Below are 21,119 nucleotides of genomic sequence, written 5' to 3'. Positions count from 1 at the left end.
CATTGAATGTCAAATAAGCAAGGTCACTTCCCCTCACTGCTTTGAGAAATGTATCTTTCAGGTCTTCATAATCATCTAGTATCTTCTGCAAAATACTTCATGGAATAGTTAAGCAAAATTCCAGGATTGTTTTCAAGAAATTAATGGAGAAGAATAACAATGAAGATCAAGGGATGTGTTTATAAGGTGTGAGTTTATCAAACATTTTTATGAGCCATTTACTTAATAATTAAAAAAAAATCAAATGGTACTGCTCCAGACCTGATCATCTGATGAAAACGGAATGCAATTTGTTGAGAGAGAGGGGAGGGGGATGCATGTGAGCACTGGCATGGGATATTTTAATTTTTTATAAACAACTGAAGAGATAGTGTTCAGTCAGTGATAATTTTGTTGTATTATTCATATAACTGATTTACATACACAAATGCACTTACGTAATATGTACAGCATAAAAACACTACTACGTGTAAGACAAAGCAAAAGATCAAGTGAAACAGAATGAGAAATAAACTTATGAAGGGGTGGGACATGGAAAAATATATGTAGAAAAAAGATTGGGATTATCAGTATAACTATGTTTTTTTAATGGAAATGTCTGTTTGTTTGATTTTGGTGTTCCTTTTTTTTTATCTTACACATTTACACATATACAAATTTGCTTCCAGTCAGTGAGTCACACAAAATATTCAACATGCATGCGCTAAAGCCAAGCAGATCTGTTGGATGTGATCAATTCAATTTTTTTTTTTTATTGAACACATACACACATGCATACACACAACAATAGCATTTTCTCCCTCTTTCTCCCCAATTTAAAAGTCACATCCAGTGAACAATTTTCCTGTGCATTTTCTTGTTATCGTGTTGTAGGCATGACAATGTTCTGTGTGTGTGTGTGTGTGTGTGTGCGTGCGCATGTGCATGTGTATATGTGTGTTTGTTGTGTTTGAGAGAGACCTCTCTCTCTCCTTCCCTCTGTCTTATTGTGCAGTGTGTGTGTGTGTTTGTGTTTGTGTGTGTGTGTGTGTGCGAACATAGCTTATCCTGAGATATGGACACTTAGAAATGGGTATTCATTGATTACGGTTGAAAAAATATAGTGCAAGTTACTGATTGAAGTCCCAAGGGATTGAAAACTACTGAAGGGTAGCAGGTCTGGTCACATGACTTTGTTTTAAATGATATGATACTCAGATTTGCTGCCATTGCTCGGTAGCAGGCATCAAAATAGGTGAGAAATGCAGCATGTGAACTTAAATATGATCATGTCTTTACAGGATACAAAATTCTTTATTATCAGAACAAGAGAAATTCATGTGTGGTATATGCTATACAAACAATACATGAGAATCACAGTTACTGAATATGAATACATAAAAGACATGGAATGCAAAAAATGCTAAGTTGGTGTGAACATCTCGTACAGTAATTACAATCATACTTATGTAATGATCACACTAATTTCATAGTCATTCATCATTAATACAAAAGAACATGAAATTCTTAAATACAAAGTTAATGTTAATCTCATATACAATAATCACAAATCATCACACGCAAGTATGCACAGTAAGAGAACAGACATAAATGTCATGTATAATTAAAAACAAAGACGCACATGATTGAACTTAAAACCAGGCTATACAACAGTATTTAAAATTGATACACAATACAATTCATATATATACTTGCATGCATGCATGCACACATATATCATACACATACAATGATACACACACATGCACACACATGCACACACACACACACACACACACACACACATACGCTTGCATGCAAACATGTGCGTGCACATTCACACACATACAATCAGACACATATATATGCACTCACATACACACAGGGACCAATTATAAAAACAGTTATGTGTCAAGATTAATTAGTTATTTAAGAAATAAACTGACTGGGGTTTAAAACTGTTTTTGGTACTGGCCGCTGTGGCAAAGTGATTAACTTACTCCATGCCAAGAGTTTTTGTCCTTGCGAATGCCAGAAAACCCAGGGTTTGTATAGGATGGGGAAAAAAATTCTCAAAAAAACAAATAAGCACCCAGACAATTGAAATTTAGTATGTGTATTCAGTGAATGTTGTTCCATATTTGTGCAAAAAATTAAGTTATTTACTCACCATCTTGTTGTTGATCACTGTATCCATTTTTTGTGTATTTTGTAGCATTTTTGCACCCATCAGAAAGGTATACCAAGTGTCCTTGAACAGCTTACAAAGGTTCCACATCACATCCTAACACTATTTGAGTAACTGAAGACCTAGTACATGCAATGAAGTATGAACAGATGGTGGAGAAAGTTGAAAATCACGCACACACAAAAAAATATTGTCTCTACATAAAAAAGGGAGTTCACTGTACACAAAAACCTGATGTATTATCACTGACAATAGTCTTGTCTGGAGTGAAAAAGCTCATGGCAGGTGATGTTGAGTCCTGGGCAGCTTCACACACAGTGGAACTGCACATTTTGGACACCAGTTGGCAGTTTGGTGTCTTGGTGTGTTGTGGCGCTTGAATAGGTCTTCACAGACCTTGCACTTGCAGTAGCTGGTCACTCATATCCACTCCAGCCATGTTGGTGATGTAGTCTTGTACTGCAGCTGGCTTCTGTCTTTCAGGATGGTGTCGTGTTGTCACACTGACCATGGTAGTTGGCAGCATGACTGTTGTCAGCACATGAACTGGCTTTTTGTCCTGCCACTTCAGCACAGCAACATGACCTGCAACCACACACACACACACAAATGACCATGCAGGTCTGACTCTTTCTTCTTATTGTTGTTTAAATTATTTGTTTGCTTATTCCCTTGTTTATTCCAAATATTTATGTGAATGGAAGCATAATGTGGTAAGTTTTTTTTACATGTTGTCAAAGAAAACCACCTTAGATTTTTTTTTTTTACAATATTACAAACAATAATGACAGTGTCATCAGTATTAGTACTATTACTGTCATTTCTATAGCACCTTTTTCTACAAATAAACTCCATGTTATTGTAAAACAGAAAATAAGTAAACATATGCATGGAATCACACACACACACACACACACACACAGACACACACACAGACACAGACACACACACACACACACACACACACAGTTGTACACCTGAGCATGTGACATTGATTTCTTTCACACACACACACACACACACACACACATATATATATATATATATATATAATGCATACACACTCACCATTTTGAGTCCAATCACTGGTAAAAACACCAGCAAAGTCGTCCGTTTCCTCAGTGATTTCATTGTCAGTGTTGGTCAGCTGGCACATGGTCAGGACTCACTTTCCTCTCCACTGTAAACACGCTCTTCAGCGGCCGAATCTATTTCTAGTTCATCGGGATATGGTTCAAAATCACTGTCTGACGAATCAACATTATCTCCTTCAACATTGGAGCCTTCAGTTTGGATCATTTCCAAAGTAGCTTCAACACTGTGTTGCATTTGACCTCTCTTACCATGTCGAACACTTCAACGCGACGCCATCTTGTCAAACAATTTGCAGAGCTGACCGAGGGTATGCTTCGTTGTCATCTGCTTACGAGCGTGTCACTGCACACACGCAGTGTGTGTGAATGAAAAGTTGGCCGGAGATAACTTAAGAATCAGTTCTGCTTTTGAGTTTCGTATCTGACGTGTCACTCCAACAGTGCGACTTTTCAAAATCCAAATCTGCAAATGCGGACATTGGCATCCAATGCTTTGTCCGTCGACATCCGCATATACGGACAATGGCAGCGAGTGAGTTAACCTAATGTTATAGACAGTGGCTGGGAGGAAGCAGGTTTGATTCCCAGTGGAGGGGGGTTTTGGGGCCCACAGATGGCTTCTACCCAGAGTTTAATGTGCTATGGCTTTATTGGGAAGAATGGGACCATAATATAGTTGAGTATCATCCATTTCATGGATGCGTCTTTGGGTGTGTTGCTCAAATTTCCTGACACATTTCAACTTGCGTACCAGCAGATAAATGAGAAAGTTAAAACTTATTCAGTGAAGCACAGGTAAAAACCCTGTAGATGCGAGACTGGTGTTTCTTTTGGATGGGATATGTTTTGGGTGTAAAACATAGTTTTTCATCAGTTATTGTTCCTAAATATTTGTATTCACTAACTCTTTTGACTTTTTGCCATTGATAAAGAGATGAAGGACATAGGACAGGCTTTTCCTGAAATCAATAAACATTTCTGTCATGTTTTTTTTAAACATGTAAGTCTAAGTTGTTGCCCTTGCACCTCAAAGAAAACCCCCCCAACTTGTTCAAAATACATAGTGTCAGAGTTGGATCTTCAAGGGCAGTATCATCAGAATATTTAATCAAGGATGTTGTTCCTGTACCAGTCCAGTCATTGGTGTATAATGTGAACAGGACAGGTGACAGAACCGTTCCTTGGAGAGTGCCATTTGAAGTTGTTTTGAAAGAGGAAGGAGCTTGATGAAAACAGACATCATGATCCATAGAACAAGCTTGGGACTAACATTGAGGGAAAGAAGCTGGTTGTTTGGTATTGAAGGCAGAAAAAAAATCTATGAACAAAATACGAATAAACAAAATTGATTTTTCAAGATGGGTGTATGCATGGTGAAGGACAGTGAGTGTAGCATCAGCGGTACTTTGACTGGTTCTGTATGCAAACTGATGTTGATCATTATGTGGAACAGTGTATGGCAGAATGTATTTGAGGCTGATGCATTAAAAGCACTTTATCATAATAGAGGGTAAGGGTAATGGGGCTATAGTTGTTCAGGGAGACAGGTCTTTTGTTTTGGGGGACAGGGTGATATAATTGATTTCTTCCATGGAGTAGGAACTCAGCAATCATTTAAAGACCAGCTGAAGAGGCTGCTGAAAACACCACATAACTGTGGGCACATGTGTTCAAAAGTCCTACACTGGTTTTATCAGGACCAGTTGCTTTTTTCACATGCACTTTTTTTTTAATTTAATCCTAGAATCAACAGTGCAGGGGTCAAGAAAATTATTTTCATCATTGAAGGCACTTTTCTTAAGGTCAGCCATTTTACTAAGTCATTTTCAGGGATGTGACAGCTTCACGGATACGTGTAAATGTGCTTTTCCATTTCATTAAAAAGTAATTTAAAAGGGCACCCTTTGTCAGTTGGGCGTGACTGCTGCAGAAAAGCCCCAGAGGCCATTCCTGAATATCTGCAAATCCGGGGAAAAAATGGGTGAAGAGGAAGGGGATCAGACTTAGTTATGATGTCACTGACAATGGCTGTAGCCCACACTACTGCTGATGTATTTGACACATAAAAACACACAAAAACTACTGCCACACTCTTCTCATTCTTCCCAATAATGAAAGGCATGTTTCTGATCTGTTCTGTGCTGTTGGAACCAACTCTTGTGTCAAAAATTATGTATTAGATCCGCCTGAGAGTCAGTTCTGAGTCATTTGATGAGATCTAGCATGTTTTGAATTAAAAATGATTAAAAATATGCACGTACGCAGACGCCCCTACCCCATACTGACACGGACATACGCACACATGCACAATCTCTGTCCCTGTCTAGCCACTGGGACCATTCATCACTGTATGCAACAAACCACAACATTTGACTTTTTTTCTTAAATTGCGTCAGCAGATGATTTGTTATACCCCTGATGGTTTGCAGATGATGGATGTTATTTAGATCTGGCATCTAAAGCTGAAGTACCAAAGATTGACCTCCATTATGAGCAGAAAATGTTTTTTGTTTTGTACCAGATTTTAGGCTTAAAGGAAACACTGATCTTTCTTTTTGTGTTTATATGCCATTTTTAGAAAGTTAATATTAACCCCTGCAGAATAATGAAACATTAGTGAGTCCTGCTATCCCCCTCCACCCCCTCCTCCCTCCAAGCTACAGTACACTTTTTTTATTTTTTTATTTAGACCCTCTCACATCCTACATTCAAGTCATTACATTCGGAGTGACGATAGAACTCAGTTAAGTTTCTGTGAAAAATTTGTCATATTGATGAATAGACATGCTGTTAATTATCTGCCCATCAGGTTCCAAGAACGCGCCTCCTCTGTTCCTCCAGTTCAGAAGCCTCCAGCAAACCTTTCACTCCACTTGGTGAGCCCTGTTTTTTTTATCACTGTACTTTGTTGTGATCTCCATTGTAATTTGTGAGTAATGTTGAAAATCATCAGTTTTCAATGGCTATTTAGAAATACTCCATTGTTGTTGTTGTTGTTGTTTTTTTCAGGTGAATCAAAAGAAGCGATAACAATGTGAACATTTTGTGTATCTGTATAAAGCAAGGCAGAAGGAAACACTTTTTTTAATGAAAAAAAAAAAAAACCAGCAGGAAGAGATCACCATATTTTATGGACTACAAGGTGTTTGTATTATTAGGCACACCCCCTGCATTTAAAAACAAAACCATTTGAAAACAATCACATTATAAGGTGCACGAAAAATGTTAAATAAAAGCAAAAAAAGATCAAAAGCGAAAAAGATGAACATTCAAGTAATCAAAACAAACTTTGTTCCTTGAGACAAGATCAAGATTTAGTGGAGTGATGGCCTAGAGGTAATGCATCCGCCTAGAAGCAAGAGAATCTGAGGCGCGCTGGTTCGAATCAAAACTCCCAACTCAGCCACCGATATTTTCTCCGCTCTCCCCTAGACCTAGAGTGGTGGTCTGGATGCTAGTGATTTGGATGAGAAAATAAAACAAGGTCCCGTGGGCAGCATGCACTTAGCGCACGGAAAAGAAGCGACGGCAACAAAAGGGTTGTTCCTGGCAATATTCTATAGAAAAATCAACTTCGATAGGAAAAACAAATAAAACTGCACGCAGGAAAAAATACAAAAAAAAAAGGGTGGTGCTGTAGTGTAGTGACACACTCTTCCGGGGGAGAGCCCCCAATTTTCACAAAAGGAAATCTGTTTGAAAAAAGAGAATACAAAAAATGGGTGGTTTTGTCCATCGAGATCGGATGCCTCTTTGCATCCAGAGGGGGAGGGGGGAGGGTGGGGGGGGGGTGGGGGAAGGGATGCCAGATTAACGTGAGGCGCAGATGGCTGAATAGTCCAATTCGACAAATTTCGCTGACATTGGGGCAGAAAAAGAAAGGCTATTTTTGTCAGGGAGCTGTTTGCCCGTGACTTTTGGCCTGCCTCTTTTTAACACGCAGCAGTCCTGGGGGCCTCGCACAATTTGCGCCTTTTGGCCAAAACCGCCATTTGTTACGGCCACTGCGATTCCTCCAGGATCGGGTTGAATCAAACGTTTTCAGAAGACTTTCAGATACTCTAAGCGCTTATTCTGACCTCCGTGTTTTCCCCTTCCCCCTTGTGCATCCATAAAAGACCTTTGGGAGCCATGGTCGGGTGCCGCCACGGTCCACCCAGCGAAGCGGGACGCTCGGAGGGGAAGATGGGGGGAAGGGGGGCTTTTGCAACATTTCCGTTCTTCCCTGTCCCACTTGATGTTCAGTAGCTTCCTACATGTTGTTGGAAGGGGTTCACTCTTTAGCATTTTTTTGGTACACTTCCCAAGTTTCGCCCCGTACAGTATGGGGGGAAATCCCTTCGTAGACCTTTGGGTTGGGTCCCAAACTAATCCCCTCTTTTTCCAACTTTTGCACTGATCTAAAAAAATTCACTTGCCTTGCAATCCTACATTCACTTCATCGTCGAGGGTCCATTTGTGACATGTCGCCGGGTTGGAACCGCCCCAAACCGCACGACCCTTTTTACCTTTGACTGTGATGTTGGGGTAAACGTAGGGTTTTCCCGGGGGTGGGATGGAAACTTCATTTTTCCTCTGTAGGTAAGGCCGAATTCCTGCGGCGGGGGAAAATTTGTCGACGCGAGTTCATCAGTTCAACCCATGTTTGAGGCACAGTCATCAGAAAACAAAAGTCCTGGAGCTGTCATGACCTTTCTTTTTGCTAAGCCTTCTGGGGTTAAAACAGCTTGCCATCTTTGGGACTTTGGGCCGATTCCAACACGCCATTCTAAAGGTCGTAAGCTTTGCAGGAAATAGCTAAACCGGGGGAGCCAGGCCCCCCTTTGCGTGACCCCATTTGTACACAAAAGGACAGATTTTTCCCATTGTCCGGGACCGACCGAGCCTTCAGGGAATTTGGCTGACCAGGAAATAAATTTCCGGGGGCATCCGTATTTCCCCTGATCTTCCACAGCCCCCTTCTCAGGTGTCAAAGGCCTTTGAGGTCGACAGGTGGAGAAAATCACTTTTTGCTCCTCTTTTCCCCTTTGCACTCCCTTTTGAAAAACCCTGTTTGGTTCCGCGCTCTTTCCCGGAATCCACTTTGGCTCTCACAAAGCCCTTTGGTAAGGGTGCTGTGACGTTTAGTGGATCCTGGCAATACTTCCTGCGATGGAGACAAGAAATCCCCCCCGATTTTTCCACACTTGGGGGTTCCCCCTTTTGTTTGTACAAGTGAATGATAGATGCATCTTTGAAATCCGGGGGGCTCTTCTTTTCCCAAGAGGATAAGCTATGAACTTCCATCACACGGCCCCATTTTTTAGCCCCGCGGTATGGATGACCCAGGCTTTGCCACTGGAACAGACATTGCTTTCGGGGTTAAAGAATGTTGGGGATCCCAGTGCTTCGTTGGGGGGGGTTTGGGGGAGACGGTCAGGGTTCACATTTAGGGGAAGGCGATTTAATCACTTTAAGGTCACCCATCTTTCGGAATTTCTCCTTCTGGGAAAATATTCCCATCCCTGAGGGGGGGGTGATCCTGGGGGATTGGGGGGCCGTAGACTTTTTTTAAGGCTCATAAAAACCCTTCATATCGTGCCTGTAGCATACCCCTGGATCTCATCATTTTGTCCTCAGCCTTTTTTCCTCTGGGGCGAATTTTTCTAACACCCGGGGAGGGTTTTTAAGCACCCTTTTTTGATGGGGGATTTTGGGTTTTAGGGGCTTGATGCAGACGGGGTTTTCTCATCCAAACTGTTTATTTCATCCAGTTTTCAAAACCACTTTGTGCTTTCGATCAGGGGCCCCGGGGTCTCTGAACTTACAAAAAGACAGCTCACGCGGGGCCCTCCAGTCAACTCCACTTCTGTTGTTCAAGAGGCGATTCCAACATTCCCACTCCAAAAAGGACGTTTAGGGTGATGTTTTTCAGTTTACTTTGACCTTTTTGGGATCCTTCGGCCTTTGGGGGGCCCTCTCTTTGGGTGATTCGAAATTCGCTTCGAGACAAACGTGGGCTTCCAAAAACTCGGCCGCACATGGGGCTTTTACACTACATCTTTCCCACCCTTTTCCTGACTACATAATCGATGAGATGCCAAAACTTCGAGCGGGGTGCATCCAGACCCTGTTAGGGGGGGGAGGGAAAAAAAACGGTTGGTTTTTCACGTTCGTGCCTTCACATGTCGAACAAAACAATCCATTTGGGTTGCAGTGGCCACACCGGTTTCCAAACACTCCATCCCCGGGGATTAGTCAACGAATCTAGCATTAAGTCCCCAAAGATGGCTTGTCCTTTAGGATGGGGAAGACAAAGGGAAGGCCTCTAGAACTTTGCCCCACTTTACCGGGGTTTGGGCAGGTTGGGGGTAGGCATGACAATGGGGAGGGGCTCTGGGCCAAACCATGGGTTTCATGGTCTAAGCCCATCGTTGACTCCCTTTGGATTTCCCCAAACTTTCGACAAGTCTTTTTTACGCAAAAACCAACACCACCCACGCGCTCTTCCTTCCTCGTCCCCTCCAAAAATGTAAACCCAACCCCCTTCACAAGTCGCCTTCCCCCGCAAGCGATTTCACTCAAGCCCGCGATGTCCCAAGTTTAGGGGGATTCGGGGCAACATGCTTTTTTCCCTTTGGGGGCTGTCCCTTTTTTCGTCCAGGGGAATCCCTTTTGTTCCAACCCAAAGGAAGGAATGATCCCTTTCTTTTTTTTTCTTTCTCGTTCGACCCGAGTAGGGCCCCCCAGCCGCTAAGGCCAGGGGGATAGACACAATTTTTAGGGCCCTTTTCTACCCTTTTCCCCAACCAGGGGGGTGAGCATGCATTCCCAAAAGAGGGCTGCTCTCCCAAAGGCTGCCGGGCCCATCGCTGCTCCCGTCCAAAGAACACCCCCTGAGCCGCCTGCGTGCAGGTCTGGGGCTCGACCCATGACCCACCCCTGTTTTCTCCCGGCCCCGCCAAGGGCGGGGGTGATGAAAAGAGAAGGTTTAAATCTTTTTAGACGAGACTTGCCGATGATTTGTTTTAAAAAAAAGAGGAGTTGCGCCCCCCCCCCCCCCCCCCCCCCCCCCCCCCCCCCCCCCCCCCCCCCCCCCCCCCCCCCCCCCCCCCAACGTCCCCCCCCCCCCCCCCCCCCCCCCCCCCCCCCTCTCTTTGTCCGGGGCCCCCCAAATTTTTCCCGGGGAAGACTAAGCGAGACGACGGAGGTAGCCGGGTCTGGATGACCAAGAATCCTTTCTGTCTCTCTTGCTCTTGCCTCCACAGTGCTTGCTGAAAACCCCCTTCCTCTCCGTTAACCGAAGGTTTTTCTTCCGCAATTCTGCCGGGTCCGACTTCCATCATGGGGAACACACCCCGGGGGCCCAAAGCTGTGCAGCAACCCTGGGGGCAATGGCCTGTGGGTCTCCTACCGACGCCCTTTTATTATCCCATAAGGTCTCCACCCCCCACCATAAAGGGGGGTGGGGGTCCGGTTTTATCTCGGGAAACCCCCCCTGAACAGGGTTTCTGGGTTTCAGGGTTTCCCTAGCAGATCTAATGACCTACCCGACCACAATACAAAACAAAAAAATACAATAAAAAGAATTTATAAATCTTCTTGGGGTTCCCCGGACCGATGGAGGCGGCAGCTTTTCTTCGGGTTTTCCTCTTTGGGGAAAAAGGGGGATTCTAGATAAAAACTTCCCAATGTTCAAGGGGAAAAAGTCTCCAAAATTAAAAACCCCGTTCCTTCGCTCCCCTTTCTCCTTAATGGACGTTTTCTTGTTTTCAAAAAAATCTTAATTCCCAAAGACAGCATCCTCAAAACGAGAGCAGTAAGGGCATCAGTTTTTCCCAGAAAACCTGTCATTCACAGGGTTTGAGGGTTTTTCTCAAGGGGCCTTGAAGCGCTTGCGGGTCTTCCCAATTCACGGTGGCCTTCCTTCAGCTGGCCATACAAAAGCACTTTTTGGGGCCTGCTGCTTTTGTGGAAAGCTGTCCTGTCCAGCTTAACGGAACGGACAGAGGGTTTTGATTGGGCAGCTGTCCTGTCTGGACTGGAGGTTTAACCCGTCTTGCCCCTTTATGCCGTGGGGTCTTTCGTACGTCTCTTTAAAAAATGCTTGAGTTGTTAATTGACGGGGGATATTTCCATGTTTACAGCATACAACAAGGTGGCAGCACAAAATCGTTTGGTTTTGAAATTTTTGGTGCGGACCGATGCCTTTGTTTTTTCCACGCCCGTGTCGATCTGCAAAAAGGTGGGCTGCCTTAGGGGATTGAACGTTCACTTCTGCATCAAAGGCTTTTCCGTTTTCTGCATAGGGTGCTGCCCTTTTTGCAAAACTTGTCGACTGACTTGATCTCTTTGTATTGATCTTGTTGGCAAAAGGTGGGGTGGGGACCCACTGGGATTCGTGAGTGCCCGTTTTACATGGAATCGGTCTTGCGAGGGGATGGGGTCCAAAGCACCCCAGGAGGTTGAGATCCGTCCATATTTTCGGCATGCCTCATGGGTTGTGGCAGCAAGCGAGTCATCACGAAGGGAACTCTCTCAACAGGCCTCAAACACCCCTGGACCTAGGGGAAAAGACGAAAAGGAAAAAGTTTGTTTTTCTGTGTGAAACTGAATGTAGAATCCTGGTCACAGTCCCCTTGGGGAAGGGGCGTTTTAATCCTGGCAGAAAGGAGGAGGGGAATAGTTGGTACAGGACCCGCACCTGGCTTCCCCTCCATTTAAACCCCGGGAACAGAAATTGACATGTCGTATTTTTTCCTGACTCTTCCTGCATCCATGTGGGTGACAATCAACTGGTTAGCTCAGGCAGCCAAACTTTGGAGGATCTTCCCCGTGCACGGCTCGTGCTTCTGGCTTGTGTTCATGTGCAAAATCTTTTTATCCCTTTCTCCCCCCTTTCTCTCCCTCCCTCTCTCTCTTTCTCTCCCTTCTCCCCCTCTTTCCACCCTTCCTTCACCCCCCCTCTTTGTCCCCCTTTTGCTTTTTTCACGGGCATATTGAGGGGTAGTGATGTCATTCCCTTCCCTTGGGGTTTGGAAATCTGGAGGTTCGAAGCTTTTGGTGGGGAGAGAAAGTTTTCTCTGGGTTTTATGCAACTTCAAGAGCGGATCACCCTTTCCCCCGAGGGGGCTTTGGGTGCTCTTACAGAGTAGTGGGTGGTTTTTTTGTCACCCCTTTTCTGTGGTGTGGGTCGGTTTCAACCCTGGGGCAGGCGTGTGCCCATTTACCTTTTGAAGGGGTTTTTCCCGTTTTCCCCCCCTTCTTGCCCGCCTTCGCGGTCTCCGGGACAAATCTGGAAATGGGGCCCGCCCCCTTCTAATTCCCCCGAAAAACCCCATCCCGTTCCCTCCCCCTCCCACTTTCCCACTTTTCCCCCCTTTCCCCGACCAGCTTCAGCCAGCAAACTACCAGCGTGGTCCGTCTTTGGCTGTCAGCATGTGTATAACGACTGGCAGCGTGTTTTAGCAGAACTGCGCTGCAGTTGTCTGCAAAAATTGTATTGTGCTGTAGTTGACAGAGGTTATTTTTGTGTGTGTGTGTGAGTAATGCTTGGGGTTTTGTGCGTTCATTTATTTATGTATGTTTGCATGACCATAGTAAAAACGAGCTGAACTTTTTCTGTGTCTCCGTGTTTGTGTTGTCGGGACGTTAGCTAGTCTGGGGAAGGGGCGGGGGTTCATGGCCAACCCTTACGGGTTGTGACAATGGTGGAGATGCGGGGTACCTTATAGTTAGTTAGGAGGGTACTGTGGGGAGGGTGTCCTTGTTCTGTTTGTCCTATTAGTTGGTTCATGGTATACAACTTCATATTTGATTGTGAGTTTAGTTAAGATTCTGTGTTTGGTCAGGTTTGGTCGTGTAGTGGATGCGTGTTTGAGGTAAGCCATAAACTCAATCAACCTCACAATGCCGACTAGGAGGGCAGGCTGCCAATGTTGCCACACCAGGCTCAAAGACACCAATTGCAGAACGAGATGACAAGAGTTTTTCTCCTGGAACTCTTGGAAGGGCTGAGTTGTCTGGCTGGGTTAAGGACCAGTTAAGTGAACAGCTCCCTGGCTCGCTCACTTCAGCAGGTAAAGGTGAGGCCCAGCTGGATGCAGCTTCCGTCCAAGATCCCTATGCTAGATTCTGGACTTTGGGTTCTGACCTGGGTTTGTCTGGCGAAGCCTTGGCTCGATTCATCGTAGATGCAGTAGGGAAAGAGGAGGCTAGGCGTATTAAAGAGGAAGAGAAAGAGGAGGCTAGGCGTATGAAAGAGGAAGAGAAAGAGGAGGCTAGACGTATCAGAGAGGAGGAAGAGAGGAAGCCAGACGTATAAGGGAGGAGGATAGATTATTCAGGGAAAGGCAGATGGAGGAAGAGAGGCAAAGATTGAGAGGAAGATAGAACTCAAACAAGAAGAGATAGAGGCCAGGTCCGTGCAGCAGTTTCCCCTTACACCCTTCGATGGTAAGGATGACCTGGATTCTTTCCTCACTCATTTGAGAGAGTGGCTGTCCTGAATAAGTGGAAACGAGAGTCCTGGGCCGCCCGCCTGGTTTCGTTACTTCAGGGCCGAGCAAGAGACGCCTGTCTACGACTTTCAGAGTCCGAAATTGGAAGTTACGACTCACTGAAGACCGCGTTGTTGCGTGTCTTCCTCTTGGACGCCGATACTTACAGGAAGAAGTTCCGGTCTATCGGAAGTTGGCTGACGAAAATTTCGAACAGTTTCTAAACCGCCTGAAGACATGTCTTTCTCGCTGGTGTACGGCAAGTGGAAGGGATGAAAACCGGGTGGAAGATATAAAGGATCTATTCCTACAAGAACAGTTCTTTTCGATTTTAACACCAGAACTGGTGACCGAAATCCGAAAGGAGGAACCACAGGGTGTTGAAGACGTGGCCCGAATCGCAGCTAAGGTCGCTCGTGCAAGAAAGGCAGGGCGCTCAGCCGAAGCCGAGTTCAGGGCCTCCAAGCGAATGGAGAGAGAACAGGACATAGTTTCTGTGCCAGTTCTTAACCAGGAGACATCCTCCAAGCGAAGTGGCTCCGGACAGCCAAGTGCTCAAAGAAGCCACAACCCCAAGCCCCCAACCTGTTTCAAGTGTGGCACCGTCGGACATTTTGCTAGGGAATGTATTCCGCCGAAGCGAGTCTCCATGGTAGCCACACACTTGCCTTCCAGAAAAGAGTATCTTCCGCCACCCCCTACTTTGTGCGTCCCATGTGCCTCCAAAACATACACTCCCTGTTGTGAGGTGGTTGTTAATGGGGAGACAGTCAGAGGTCTACGTGACACTGGAGCACACATGATCGTCGTGGCCCGTCGCTTGGTCTCACCTGATTCCTTTATGGGGTCGACGGTTCGCGTCGTTTTGGCTGAGTCCCGATGTGTGTCCGTGCTGCCAATAGCTCGTGTTGACCTAGAGTCACCGTTTATTGTTGGAAAGTTCCATGTAGCCATGATAGAAGCACCTGTTGAGGATGTTCTGATCGGTAACACGGCATGGAACGTGGATGGCACCACTGCGAATGTTCGGTTTATGCCGATCCCAAGATCGTAGGTACTGTCGCGACCAAAGCCCGAGTCAAGAAGAGATTCCAGCCTGTTCTTCCCCTTCCCTCAGATATTATTAACTCACTCATGAGCAGAGAGGAGCTCACAAATCAGCAGGACCAAGACCCGGACTTGCAGAAGGCAAGAGAGTCTGCTGAGAGTAAATCAGTTCAGAAAGCAGGGTCTGGGCAAGTGACTTACCGCCGTGAGCAAAGGGTGCTCATTCGGTGTTTTCAGAACCAGTACGGGGAAGTCACTCAGCTCTGTATCCCTAAAGACCTTCAGTCTACGGTTTTGCGTCTAGGGCATGACGACCCCGTGTCTGGTCATTTGGACGTACCAGGGCCAGAATTTTCCCTCGCTTTTATTGGCCAGGTATGTGTGCCGACATCCGACGTTACGTCCAGTCTTGCGAGGAGTGCCAGAAGTCACTGGCGGAAGGAAGAACTAAAGTCTCTCGTGGGAAGACGCGTAGAGATTCCACACAGGGCAGCAGAGTGTTGCTTCGTTCCTGCAGACGGAATAGGTTGGAACGCGAGTGGCAGGGTCCTTACACTCTTACACGCCGGGTTGGGTTGCTAATCTGTCCTCATTGGGCACAGGGTAAAGTTATTCCATGTCAATCTCCCGAAGCAGTTGTGAAACGTCCACACCACTAAAACGTAAAGTCTTTATGATTCTGTCAGTGATTTTCATTTTGTTTTGGGGTGATTGCTATGTGTACATATACATGATTTAAACAAAAAAGGCGCTATGTGTGGGTGCACTCACGAAAGTTTATGTTTTGCATTGTCCTTTCCTGTTTTCTTGACTTTGAAATGTATATTGTTCAATGCAGATGTTGAGGGTTCGTGCTGGGACAGTGATTTGTTTTGATTTACAAGGGTGGACAAGACTCTGGTTTGGCATGCTATTTTTGGAAATGGGAAAATCGGGAAGGCCTGTCACCTGGGCTTGTAAAAAGAATTCGTTATGTACTCGCCGCGACATGTGGTAAAGATTCAAACATGCGGTTTGATTTTAAGAAGGGGGGTGTTGTCACGGCTCGTGACGGTTGCTATGCTTGTGTTCATGTGCAACTCTTTTCCATCCCTTCTCCCCATTTCTCTCCCTCCCTCTCCTCTCTCTCTCTCCCTTCTCCCCCTCTTTCCATCCCTCTCCTTCACCCCCCTCTGTCCCCCTTCATGCTTTTACACGTGCATATCTGAGGATATGTGTATGTCATGTCCCTTCTCCTGAATGGTTTGTGAACTCTGAGTGAGTTCAGAAGTCTATATGGTGGGGAGAGAAAGATTTCTCTGGGCTTTTGATGCCAAGCTGTGTCAAGAGACGGATCACCGTTCCAGCGAGGGAGCTGTTGGGTGTCGTCTTACAGAGGTAGTGGGGTGTGTTTGTTGTCACCCCCTTCTTTCTGTGTGTGTGGGTCGTGTTTCACCCTGGGCAGCGGTGTGCCCATTTACCTGGTGACAGGTTTTCCTGTTTCCCTCCCTTCCGTGCCACTGCCTTCGACGGGTCTCCGGGACAAGTCTGGAATGGTCCTCGGCCCCCTTCTAACGTGTCACCCCGAAACTCCCTCACTCCCGTTCCCGTTCCCGCTCCCACTTTCCCACTGTCCCTCTTCCCCGACCAGCTTCAGCCAGCAAACTACCAGCGTGGTCCGTCTTTGGCTGTCAGCATGTGTATGAACTCTGGCAGCGTGTTTTAGCAGAACTGGCGCTGCAGTTGTCTGCAAAATTGTATTGTGCTGTAGTTAGACAGAGGTTATTTTTTGTGTGTGTGTGTGAGTAATGCTTGGGTTTGTGGCGTTCATTTATTTATGTATGTTTGCATGACCATAGTAAAACGAGCTGAACTTTTCTGTGTCTCTGTGTTTGTGTTGTCGGGACGTTAGCTAGTCTGGGAAGGGGCGGGGGTTCATGGCCAACCCCTTACGGGTTGTGACACACAGACAACGGCGGTTCACCATGTCGAAGGCCTTAGTCAGGTCTACAAAGACCATGTGGAGCTCCTTGTTCTGCTCACAGCACTTTTCTTGCATCTGGGGTATGGCAAACACCATGTCACATGTTCCCTTGCCTGAGCGGAAGCTGCACTGTGCTTCAGGGATGACTGTGTTGGAGACATGGTCAACCAATCTGTTCAGTATGATGCGGGCGAAGATCTTGCTGGCGATGCAGAGGAGAGAGAATCCACAGTGGTTATCACAGGATGTTTGGTCTCCCTTCCATTTGTAAATGTGGACAATTGAAACATCTTTGAAATTCTGGGGGACTTCCCCTCTCTCCCAGATAGACTGAAACAGGGCAGTCAGCTTGTCTGTGAGCACCTCGCCTCCGTACTTGTAGATGTCGGCCTGGATTCCATCCGCTCCTGGTGCTTTTCCTGACATCATCCATGATTGAGCTAAAGGTATGAATGCAAGCTTGACCCATCTCATTAACACAACACTGTCATCTGCTGAAAATCTTGAAAAGTCTGATTCATCAGAATGGTTGACTTAACGCAGAGCACAATTTAAGCAACGATGAGTTGATGGTTGTATCCACCATGTTTTTGTCTTTGGTACTTTTGATGACGATGCACTGACATCATCAGAACTTACCACTTAATTTGTATCATCTGCTGGCTTGTCAGCTGTGTTGATCTCGGCCTTCTTGAATCCAATCTTGATTGTTTTCAAGGACACTCTTTGCCAGGTTGATAAAATCCAGTGTTGACTAACAGACCTTATACAGTGATGCCTGGTAAATTCTTTTGAAAGAATGGGGAAACTCATTGTTGCACAGGGTGATATTGCAGGAACAATGATCAAACTTTTGACAGCTTCTTTGACTCATTTTGTGATGTGCGTTCGATGTTATTTGAAAGTGGATTATTTTTTTAGTTCTTTATAATCTGATTTATGGTTTCCTTCCTTCGGAATGTGATACTGCTGGGTTCAAACGTTAACCTCAGTAGGATATGAATCAGATTCACAACTTCATTCAGACAGATTTTAGCTGCACATAAGGCGCTTGGATGGGAGTAAGGGAAAAAGTAACACCATATAATCCATAAAATATGGTTATAGTTTTTTTGGTTTAACCTAAAATAATTTGAAAAAAAATAACTTTAAATAAATACATGAAGAAGAATTGAGATTTAAAGTGTGATGTCTAATCAGTGAATTTACATGATGATGTTTCAGGCACCAGAAAGGCTCTTGTCGAAAAGTCAGGTCTTGTAAAGCATGCAACAAACTACAAACAAAAAGACCAGCCAAAACCTGCTGTACCTGCTGAGCCTCGTACTTCTACAAACAGGTCATTACACTTCAATGGCCATTGCCATGTAAACTTTTTGTGGTGTCATTTAACTGTTCTTTTAGTTGTTGTTTTTTATTTTATTTTTTTTAAATAATCAGTATTCTAGTGAAAGAGGTGTACATCATGAGAATTAATATATTAATGTATTGTCAGTAAATATCAGAGCTTTGATTTAGCACTTTATTGTGGTAGGTAGGTGGTCATCTGTAAAGTTTGAGAGTGTATTTGCATAATATGGAGTCAAACACAATGCATACAAGTATGTACCACATGCAGGACAGTGTTTGTGCTTGCAGAGTATGCACATCATGCAGGTGCTCCCGAGTAGTGCCTCACTTGTATCTCAAGGCCATACTGCTGGTCATATCTGTCATTTTTATCAAAACTGCTGGAAAAGATCACATTGTCTCAGCTCTTAGCTCATCTGGAACAACATAGTTTACTTAATTCTCACCAGTCAGCTTATGGACATGGTCATAGTTGCGAAATGGCCCTACTTAGAATAGTGAATGTTTTGCTTTCTGGATTTGATGAGGATAAGATATGTGTTCTCGCTCTCTTAGACTTGTCAGCAGCTTTTGACACTATCGACCACTCTGTCCTCTTGAACAGACTTGAAACTTCCTTTGGTATTCATGACACTGCACTAGCATGGATCACGTCTTACCTGTCAGATCGTACACAGAAAGTGTATGTAAATGTTAGATACTCTAGTGTCTGCCTTAAAATATGGTGTCCCACAGGGGTCCGTCCTGTGTCCTGCTCTTTTCGTGCTGTATGTGGCTCCTGTATCAGATGTCATCAGCCATTATGCGATGTCGCATGAGAGCTTTGCTGATGACACTCAACTTTATCAGTCGGCTTCCATAGCTGAATTTGATGCATTGGTGACTCAAACACAGGTGTGCATTGCTGGCCTAAAGGACTGGATGACTATCAATAAGCTGCAACTATATGATGATAAGACTCAATTTATGATAGCCTGTCCAAAGAAGTTTCGTCAACATTCTTCCTTTTCTGACTCTGTTCTGATCAGTAGCACACCTGTTTCACTTTCTCTTTCTGTTCACAGTCTTGGTGTAGTCCTAGACCAGTCTCTTTCCTTCCAACAGCACATTTCGAATATCTGTAAAGTTGCCTATTTAGAACTGCGTAGAATCAGTTCTATCCGCCACTATCTCTCAGTCGATGCAACCAAGACACTTCTATGTGCTCTGGTTCTCTCAAGATTGGATTACTGCAACTCTCTTTTGGCCGGCCTTCCCAAATATCTTTTAATTACACATACTTAACCGTGACCCAACTAGAGCAGACTCCGGCAGGGGTCTGACATTCCTGTCCTGTGCAAACTACTATCCGCCTATGCGGAGAAAACGAAACTACGGCCGATAACCTCCCGGAAGTAGGTAACCTCCCCTTTGTCCCGCTGGCTAGCACCCTCTTTTTCTGGCAGCCATCATGACTCCTGTTCCTGTGCTCTTCATACAGCTAAGTTTTTTTTCGTATTTTCTGTCTGTCTGTCGATTCTCTGGCGTTCTTGTTTGTTGTCAAATTATGTCTCCAACCAGGTCACATAATTATGTAGCTCGATTGGGGAATCGTGCTAAAATTAAGGCGCGATCACAATCGATTCGCTGACACTCTGGGCCCTCTACTCCTGGCCCTCTAAACAACGCCAACCCACCGCCTTCTCCACTTCCTCCGCTCCCTCCGGTCGACTCCAGACCTCCGCCACCTCCTACACCTCCTTTGGTGACTTCTAGAGGTTTGTGGTCACACACTCAGGTCAGTGTTACCTTTAATGTCATTGTTATCGATCTGCGAACTCACTCGACACGATCCGCGTTTTCTCGGCCCTGCCAGTCGGCAATGTACGAGTTGATCTCCTCTATCTCTTTACCCATACCCACAGTTGCACCAATGGAATGTGCCACATTCCCTTTGGGGGGGGGAAAAAAAAAAAAGGCAGCTTGTTTTGGATCCGCACGTTAGACTGGGCCCTATGTGCGATGCGTCCGTGGTGGCGGCCGTGACATCGGATCACGCGACCCCCCATGCGGCATGCCTCGACCGTCTCGGATCCAATGGCGACCGAGGCGCGTAGAGATGCCCTCCCCTGGTGTAGGGAGGAAGGTGGACCACTAGGGGACACGCTTGCCCATACGCGTGCACCCCCCTCCTTGTCCGGATCACCCGATCCAAGGGAGGCAACCCCTGCTTCGGCACCCTTGCCGGTGACCGCCGCAGTTATTTCCCTTGCACTGGCACTGCTCCTCGCCTTCACTGCGAGTGTGTGCACGGTCCCACCAAGCTATGTGGTGATGACCCCATCTGCCACACCGCCGAGTGCTGCTGTTTCCCATCCACTAATGGTGTCTCAGCAAGCTACTCAACCAAACAATCAGCAACTTATCGCTAACTTGCTGCAGCAATTATGCACCACTCTGCCTTCCGGTGCCGCACCTTGCGCCTGCACCGCCCCTCGCCCACAGAGCAGGTACGTGCACGCCCCATTGGAACTTCGGCAGTGTTGGATTCTTCTGCCCCATTGCCTATCTCTGCTGTTACCCAGACTAATATTGGCACTTCCATGTTGGAGTACCTCTTATATCATATCATATATCAATATCAAGGCGTGCAGGCCTGACAAGGCCTTTTACCCGCTTGAAGTGGGGAAGAAAAAGAGAGTCCCCACGTATGTCTGATGCATTTTTCAACATTGAGTGCGCAGTGCTTGAAAAATCAGTAAATATGTAAATGAGTTTTGTATTTAAAGTTTTTAAAATGAATATAAAGATAATTTTTAAATGTATTAATAACTCGATCCTGCCTCTCGGTAGTGCTCGGGCCGATCTTGTCTATCACTTTATCCGTCAACACACAACAACTGACAACTGAACGTCGGTCCTCTCGCAGGAGCTATTTGCGAGATTGGACCGCCGTTCAGCAACAGGGGGATGCACATCCCACGGCAAGCCGACGGACTTGTCACCCCCTCGTCCACAACGCCCATAACACTGGATTACGG

The 21,119-nt window shown here is 45.6% G+C and overlaps 1 protein-coding gene across 1 annotated transcript in view; it reads left to right on the top strand.

The window, feature by feature from the left end:
• The window catches only part of LOC143286832 (MAP kinase-activating death domain protein-like), a 296,616-nt gene that overhangs the window by 77,842 nt on the left and 197,655 nt on the right, over window positions 1-21,119 (top strand). Inside the window, exons 16-17 of the mRNA XM_076594655.1 lie at window positions 6,103-6,137; window positions 17,974-18,088. Coding sequence (XP_076450770.1) covers window positions 6,103-6,137; window positions 17,974-18,088 — 150 coding nt within the window. The remainder of the gene's footprint in view (window positions 1-6,102; window positions 6,138-17,973; window positions 18,089-21,119) is intronic.

This window comes from Babylonia areolata, chromosome 10 (genome assembly GCF_041734735.1).
Source record: "Babylonia areolata isolate BAREFJ2019XMU chromosome 10, ASM4173473v1, whole genome shotgun sequence".
In the NCBI taxonomy this organism is placed as follows: Eukaryota; Metazoa; Mollusca; class Gastropoda; order Neogastropoda; family Buccinidae; genus Babylonia; species Babylonia areolata.
This window is presented reverse-complemented; position numbering and strand designations above follow the sequence as displayed.